Source organism: Buceros rhinoceros, unplaced genomic scaffold (genome assembly GCF_000710305.1).
Source record: "Buceros rhinoceros silvestris isolate BGI_N320 unplaced genomic scaffold, ASM71030v1 scaffold32725, whole genome shotgun sequence".
Taxonomy (NCBI): Eukaryota; Metazoa; Chordata; class Aves; order Bucerotiformes; family Bucerotidae; genus Buceros; species Buceros rhinoceros.
In genome coordinates, this window is record NW_010412881.1 from 42,495 (window position 1) to 51,148 (window position 8,654).

The 8,654-nt window shown below is 47.0% G+C and overlaps 1 protein-coding gene across 1 annotated transcript in view; it reads left to right on the forward strand.

Annotated features, from left to right (window-relative positions):
- TRIM29 (tripartite motif containing 29) overlaps nt 1-8,654 on the forward strand; it is a 21,789-nt gene that overhangs the window by 10,318 nt on the left and 2,817 nt on the right. The window contains exons 5-8 of the mRNA XM_010136554.1: nt 2,681-2,764; nt 5,889-5,948; nt 7,189-7,287; nt 8,379-8,455. Coding sequence (XP_010134856.1) covers nt 2,681-2,764; nt 5,889-5,948; nt 7,189-7,287; nt 8,379-8,455 — 320 coding nt within the window. The remainder of the gene's footprint in view (nt 1-2,680; nt 2,765-5,888; nt 5,949-7,188; nt 7,288-8,378; nt 8,456-8,654) is intronic.

Here is an 8,654-nt window from a genome sequence, read left to right on the forward strand (position 1 = left end):
CTTTCCCTCCCTAGGCAAAGCCTAGCACAGGGTCAGAGGGGGTGAAGTGTGATGAATGTCCTCTCACAGAGGAGAAAGCAAGCACGGACCTAGGGAAAGCGGGACAAACACTACCTGCAGCTGGAACTCATTCTGGAATATCAGAGCTCTCCTACCAGACCTATGTGGGGCTAGAGCCAGCCGAACAGCCAGGGACTTAAAGTAGTTCATGTGTAGGGGACCCAGGGGACCAAATTAGCCCCGCTTCTCTGAGTGCTGTTTCGTGTTCTGGCTTCACTGTATTTAATCGGGTCAGCCACCTCCCACACGGAACTTCAGAGCAACTCTTCTCTTTGCTCAAGAACGGTGACCCTTCCTTCCTGCAGGAGAGCAGCAGGGTCACTCTGCCTTGCACCAGGCTCCAACAAGCCTGTGCAAGTTTAGCAAGACCATATTTCAACGTGGAAGACCGCTCAGATGTACTAAGGCAGCTCAGTGGCTCACGGGGTAACCTGAGAAGGCGGTGGCAGGAAGGTGACTGTAGCCAGCCCAGCATGGCAGTTTTGAAACTCAGTCCTTAGCCTATTTGTACAGCTCAGTTAGCACGTGCTGTGCTGCTATGACACACCATTTTACAACTCCCATTTCAGCCGCTGCTTGTCTAGCTGGATCATGAAACACCCTGCAGGCACCTGTCACTGAAAATCTAATAACAACTTGTCCAAGTAAGAAGGTCTCCATCTTGCTGTTCAGGTTAAGCTACGACTTGAACTGGCGTAACTCTGGCTGGTCTCTGCATGTTCCACTAGGGACAGCTTTGTTTCCTGCCTGCCCTGAGCGGGGCTATTCAAGGGACATGCAGTGCCAAACAGTTCTCACACTTCAGTGACGTTTAAGGATAGGTGCTTTTTCTTATGTGAATAAAGATGTCATGGTCAATACCACAGCCCTGCGAGGAATCTCAGGTTTAGAACCCACTTACTTTCTATGTCTCCCATTTAGTTCTGCAGAAAGGACTTGTCTTGCATCAAGCTCACATATAAGATTAGGAGAGCAGGGTACTAGAATGGGACTCCACAACCCACCTCTCCCTCAAACAGCCTTTGTAACATTGGGCAAGTTACTGAATCCCATGAAATGACCTTTTGCACCAAGAATAATGGAGATCGGAATTAGCTGTCTCATCAGGCTGCTATAAGGATATAATCTATTAATAATTGTGGAACCCTAGATACCAGAACAATAACGGTCAAGAAGCTGGGTAGATAACATGAGGGCGAAAGCACTCTGCTGTGTGACTCAACGACGCGGAAAGTCCGGTTCATACAAGACGAGCAGCTGAGGAACTCTGCTGCAAATCTGCAAGATCACTGTTATTTCATTCAAATTCACAGTACTCTGTAGACATTATACCCATATTAATACACCACCAATGGCCACAGCTTGGAGTCTGCCTAATGAGAACAACAGTGCTATCCACTCAGTTGGAAAATTTTATTTAAGGTGAGTCTCAGAGACTTCAGAGCTCTCCATTTTTCAAACCACAGTTACACTTGAAAGAGGACAGCACTCTGCACCTAGTGACTGCGAGGAAATAGCCTCACAATTACTTAATGGATTTAATTAACTCAGACTCCCCCTGAGTCATTGCAACAAATTCATTTGCAACCAGCTTGATCTTCTAGTGTTAAAATCTTCCCAGGAAGAAATAGTATGTTAATGGAATGAAACCTGCTTAATAGCAGACTCCAAAGGGAATCCAGGTTTTTTTAACTGTCATAACAGGTACGTACTTAGTAGCGTGGCAAGGAGACAAATAATCAGAGAGCATCCAGAGCATTTAAATAACACAGAAACGAATTGGAGAAATACCATGAAAGTTTGTTCAGAAACTTAAGAATAAAAGAATGGAACTATTTACACATGGGAACCAAGTTTACCCCCTTGCAGGTTTATATAACACTTAAGGCATTAAGAGAAAGTGTTTTTATGAGCAACTGTACGGATAGAGCATCATTTCTTGTGGATCGGCATTGGAAAACCAAAACCAGGCTGTATAATACCTGGCAAAAGGGTAGGTTTGACCCATTTTGCATGAAACATAACCAAACACCCTTCTCCAGGAACTTAGGAAGCTAGAGCTGTTTGCAACTCAGGTTTAGCATCTTTCTTCAAAAACTGTAGAAACCAGCCACTGAACCCTCCCAGCGCTGACTTTCTCAAGCTTTGTAATACTTGCAGTTCAAGATCTGCTGGTTGAACGCCAGCACTGTGCACAGGTTAAACACACGAAAGAAGGCAAACCAAAACCACTGCTTTTGAAGTGGGATACATTTTTAGCCACACAGCAGTGTTTTGGTAGGACAATTCCTCCACCCTCAAGTCTCCCTGTGGATTTTCAGGACATAGTGTATCTACTAAATGGCCAAATGCTTCAGCTGTTCTACGCCTCAGAGGGAGCTTTCTCTTTTATCCCAGGCTGAACCTCTGGTCAGCTACAGCACTGCTTTCCCTCCCAGAGGTGGAGTGTCCTTCAGAGGAATTAAAAGACATAGAGGAGCTCGTTTTCAAAGAGCAGAACCATCTCTCCTGCAGCACTCGAGGAAGCAGTTCCAATCTGTTATCCCCCTCACCCTCCTCCCATACCTCTCAAGGATGCTAAACTGCCTCCGCCAGCTCACACCCTGCTCTGCTTCTCCAGGTGACCACCGCTACATGATGAACAACTATGAGTGGAACCAGCCCGACAACTTGAAGAGGTTTTCCATGTTCCTGTCTCCCAAAGGTATGACACCCTAATGGTGGCCAGGCTTCCTCCAAACAGCATAGGAAAGGAACTTCATTAATGATGAGCCCCAAAATTTGCTTTTCCTCATATTTCCTGTTGTCCCCTGGACAAAATCCATCCCTCTGTATTTCTTCATGCCAGGTCTTCTCTCCAGCCTAGAGGGCTTTGAGAATTTTTTTGCCTTTTCATCTCAAACAAGGCAGCAAAAGTTCTCACCTCTACGGAGCAGAGCTGGAGTGACTGGACTCCTTTTCCAAGAGCGTACTCTGTGAATATAGGGGAGTTTTAACGTGTGTTACTAGGTTGAAGGCAGTATTTTGCTCCACCAGAAGCTTATCCCACTGTGCTATCAAGTGTGAAAGCTACACTAGGCTTGCTCTGCATTAGAATTTTACTTTCATCAGAAAACATACTTTCTCCCTCCAGGGAAAGAACAGAAGAAAGTATCCTAAAAAACCAGGGGTCTGGAGTTCCCTTCTGAGCTCTGACACTGACAAGAGCCCTGGTGATTTGTTTATGTCCCAGATGAGTGTTTGGAGTGAATGACTGTTTTTAACACATTCCATTGTAAAACGGCAATCGTCTATTTCTAAATTAGCATCAGGGCCTTCAGAGGGAGAAGCAGAGTGCGAAAAGCCTAGGCAAGGCAAAGAACAGAAAGACTAGCACAAAACAAGTAACCACATTTCCTCTGGTCCCTACAGAACAAGGCCCTGCCTGGATTTTCCAGGTGTTTACAGCTGCTGTTCTGCAAAGCCAGATGGTGGGCTGGACAGAGGGATATGCCAGCAATTAGCAGTGGCACTCCCCCGAAGGCGTATTTGAAGTGCGATGCTGCCAGCTATGTCCTTAGGGTTTCACGGGGATAACCCAGATCCCAACACTGAGCCCTTTGTCTGGATTTCCACTTTGCCCTTCTCCTCTGTTTTCAGCCCACGCCTGGCAGCTCTGCCTGGCGCCGTGGGGGTGAGGGTGCTGTTCAAAGCAGATACCATGGGCAGAAGCAACGTTCCCATCTCCTGCACGCCCCTCAAGTTAGGGGGCATCTTCTTCATCAGAGGCTGCAGAGGGGCGTTTTGCCAGTGGTGGATTTATTTTGCACGGAGCTTGTCTCCAAACAGTGCTGGGATGGTTATAGCTGCTGCTCTGCCCCAGCTGCCTCAGGGCTTTACAGGCCCCGTGCTGTCAGGGAAACACATGTTCTGCTAAACAGAGCTGCTGATGCTGGGGAGAAACCACAAACTCAGCTTTGCTTCCAACCTTAAGTTGGAAAGGAAAGGCAAAAAGAAGGGAAAAGCCATTTGTGGCAGTGCCACAGCCTGGCTGCTCACTGCTCTAGACTGTGGCGCCTGGATTTCCCTGTTCCTCTCTGGAGGATCAGTTGCTGAGACCTGGGAGCAGGCTCCAACATCCCAGCCTCCTGAATGATGTGCCAAGGGACAGGAGGAATTAAAACGGACTGCTAAATAGAGGGTTTCTTATTTAGTGCTGTTTATTGGAGCCAGTGGAGACACTTGCTGATGCAGTCAGCTACAGAGTGGTGTGGGGGTTGTACAACGGCCTACAGTTCAGTGGCCCGCTACTGGGGGAGCGTTTGTTCTGCCCACGCATCTGCATTCTCCTGAAAGCACAGACACGGTGCCTTCCAAAGATACTCGCTCTGTATTTTCTACCAACCAAGTTAATCTATGCAAAAAAGCTAAGCACATGATTGCACAGAGACTGTGCTGAAATGGGGATTGAACAGCTCTGGATCCTCCACCTGTGTGACGGCTCGAGCGGGATAGAAAGGAACCAGCTGCTGAAACCTCGCTGATGGGGACTGTGGGAACAGAATGAATCAGCAGGCAAAACAGGAGACGTGACCCACTTAGCTTGCATGCTGGCTAGCGAAGGATTATCCGATGAATAATGCAATCTACACGTAATCATTTAACTCTCTAGAGCTTTCTATGTTCTAGCCGCGTGTCATGTGAAAGCCCAGCACTGCCTTCGACTGCATCTTTTCTAAGGAATACCATAAAACGGGAGGAAAAAAAGAGAACTACCCTTTGCATTGCATAATATGCACAAAATCCTTGCCTATCTCATGATAGTTTTGTAACACACCCTTTTTCTCACTGGATGGGATCGCTGCAAATTCTGCCCAAGGCCTCAGCAGCAAGTCTGTCTGCTGCAGGGAGGAATGCTACCCAAGCAGCGCTCTGTGCTAATTGCAGTGGCCCATACTAAGAAACCGCTTGGATTTGAGCTGAACCTGTAGGATTTTAAGCCCTGCTTAAATTGAAGGAGCCTTCCACTGCTCTTGTCAGTAAAGACACAGTATCACAGAGCATCTGCCTGAAGGATGACATGAGACAGCAGCGGGGAGATACAAAGGGTTCCAAATGCTGCCTAAAAGATAAAGAAACAATCTGTTCAACTGCTTGACATTCCTGTCGGTCCTCTTCCACTCAGATTTCTTCTCTTGGTGTTGCAAACGGCTTGGCCAAAGCCAGGAAGAGATTGGAAATATCATCTCGTGTTTGCAAGTCTCTGAATGAAGAATAGAAGGGACTGAGGCACATAGAGGGAGAGATAACTGCTTAAATAGAAACACCGCTTAAATAGAAAAGCAGTCCACAGGATGGCAGCATAACAGCTCAAAGTATTCATCTTTTTCATTCTTCTGGGAGTCCAGTCTCTCACAAAAGGGGTACAACAGCACTAGTCTGCATCACCGTGTGATGTCCCAGTGAAACCCTGGAGCACATTTCTGTCACAGTGGCTGAGACAATGTGTGCTTCAGCAAGAGGTGTTCCTCTACTCGTGTCTCTTGAGCTCTAAATCAGAGCCCCTGCCCTCAGATCTCTTTGCAAAATAGTCGTGTTTAGTAGACAAATCTGAGTTGGCAATTCAACACAGCTAAGACAGCTCTGTGGCAGTGAGAAAGCTTTGTTTTCTAAATGAGAAGCCTATTCACCATTCCCTAGAACCCAGAGAAAAAAGACCAGGCTCTCTTCTACTCCCTCGACCCAGATTTCTGGTTTGGGGCTGCTTCCAAATAGAGCGATACCAGGCACAGGCCTTTGAGCCAGCTCCTCAGGAGCCAACTGCTGAACTGGATGCTCTTGTTTTACAGCCAGTTTCAACCCACGATCATGGGAATTTTCCTCCTTCCAAGCAACTGAGGAAACACTTGGTACGGGTAATTCCAACTTCAGTTCAAAAGGATCTAACCCCCCGTGCCACAGCTTTCTAGCTGGCTAACCAACTTTTCCTGCCTTCCCTCTCAGCTGCCCTGTCTCCTGTCAGTCACTGTATCACAGAATCAGTTCTTAGCTACGTTATCAGCACTATCTGCATAAACCTAAACCCTACGTATGTAGGAGAAAAAGGCATCCCTGGTCCTCATTGTTCCCTCATTGTTCAGACAGTGAAAGATGATGATGGACAACATAGGTACCAATTTGCAAAGATCCTGAGATGCTTAACCAGCTGCAACTGATAGCAGTGCCGACACCATCCAAGGCAGTCTGTGGAGGTTGTGGCAGAACAAGGAGCAGACTCCAAACACACTCAGCCAGTCTCAGAAGCACAAGGCTGCTGTTCTCCACCACACATACACCTTTCCCTTAGCTCATAAGTTCTCAAAGACAGAGCCTGTCCAACGTTCACTGTCTGTACAGCATCCAGCACAATGGGGAGGGGATGCTTTGAGTTAGTGTACCGAGAACCAGCAGCAGCAAGTCATGACTTTTCTTCCCAGATCTCCAAGTTCCTTTTACTCCCCTATGTTTTCTTACTTTGCTTCGTCCATGCTCAAGGGTCCTGCTTTTCTTTTCATTCAGAGGCAGACTACAAGCATCCATGGCCACTCTACCTGGGGGAGCTCTGGTGACTCAAAGACACACTTAAGTTGTTCCTGTTTTTAATGCCACAGGCAGGCCTGTCTTCCTCTCGTTGTCTCTGCTCTCAGATTCATTCTGGCAGCCAGGACCTGACTTCAAGGAGGCCAGGAGAAGCTTTGCTTTAATTTCAACGGCTTTAAATAAAACCTCAGCTGCTTGGAGGCAAGGGAGCTTTGGCAGTTACCTAGTTTTGCCTCGCTACTCCAGTCTCTGGAGATGCAGTTTACCTGCAAGGAAGCTGCTGCTCTTCAGTCACACCTGCACTCTGGGTGTCTCAAGAGAAAGGCTCTTCCTTGCGTGCCTGGAGCATTGAGGCCTCTTTCCACTCGCCCACTGTGTACATCGGGACCCCACATCTGACTGCTCTCATCTGCCTTTTTGCACTAAGAGAAAAGGGACAAAGCTATTTGTTCCCATTTCCCCCCAAGCTAGCTGGAGATAGTTTTACAGGGCATGGTTAGAAGAGCTTAGGCTCCCCCACTGCAGCACGTAACACCATGGAATAACACCACCTCTTCTATCTTCCAGTAGGCAACGGTACTAAGCTGCCTTTTCAGTTCTCCTCGGTGGGACAGAATCCGCCTGGTGACTTCAGCAAACAGTCCGACGGGAGCCTCTTCACTAAGACCGGTACTAGGTGTTTAGTTTTTACCCCCTTCCTTCTACCTCTTTTTTAGGCGATGTTTAATGCTGTTCTTGCTCCTCCAGAAAAGTCTGGAGCAGTCCTACACCTGGCCCATATCTCCTGCCCTGACAATCTCTTAGATACAGGCAAAGTTTACATGAGCAACTTACTCTGCTGCACCGGGGCCACAGGAGGTTATTAAAGACTTAAAGAGCATTAAACACTTTATCTAGGGAATAGTTGAAGGGGTTTTAAGTTTTGTTTGCAATGGGTAGAGATGAGAATTTTAGGTGATTTTAGAGGCACAGGGACCAGGGAGAGAAAGATTCCAGGAAATAACGTTCACAGCCATTTAGCCCTCTAGCTTCACTGGTGTTTTAAAACAGCTCATCCTGAAAGAGTAATAGCTGCTGAGCACAACCTTTAAAAAGAAAAAAACGCAGTAGCTGCTTGTCCTTCATCTGAACCAGAACCCCTCTTTCACCATGTCATAATCCTTTCTTCACTACCCTCTAGTTCAAGAGCACCAGCACCTGCCAAGCAGGGTCAGGTCTGATTAGTTCGTGTCTGGGTGATGGTGGGGAAAGGCCATTTCATGATAGCTCTGAAACTGGTTGCGATTCAGCAAGGCTGGTGGTGGTTTTGTATCAGAATGGAGCTGGTATAGTAGAAGGGGGTTAGAGCTTATCCCGCTGCCAGAGGTGCTGTCATTAGTTTCTGACATGGAACCCAGACCTTGACTCTTTGCACAAGTTCAATAGCCTCGAGTGTCCTTTGCAAGAGTCAGAACGCTTAGTTTGGGACTTAGCCCAGATTTAATTGGACTGATTGCATTCCACCTCTCTTCATTCCTCAGATATTTTAAGTAGACAGACCTTCTTTACTCCCTTTTCCTCAGTGATTGGGTGGTGGAAGCGGCATCTCTCTGACAGCTGTTGTGTCCCACCCCAGAAATGGCTGCATTACAACGTTAAGCAATGCGATACTAATTATGTGGCACTTCCAGTCCTGCTACTCATCTTGATGCTCGCTGGCAAGGGGAGACAGGGATGGTGGCAGGGACTGATCTATAACAGCCTGTTTTATGTTGTCACAGCTTATCCTTCAATAGTGAGACATCAGTCTGCAAAGGTGGCGCCACAGACATGGAAATCCTCTAAGCAGTCTGTATTGGTAAGAAATATACCCTTGGTGTGAAAGCACGTGCACAGCTTCAGCAAGAGAACTATCTGTTTTAGGGATGCAGGACTCTTCAGAGACTAGGGCTTGGGTCCTTTGGAGATGGGAAAGTAAAAGCTTCACATCAACAGCTTTTTTTTTTTTTTTTTTTTTTTTTGGTGTTATGTATTAACAAACGGGATCAGATTAACCC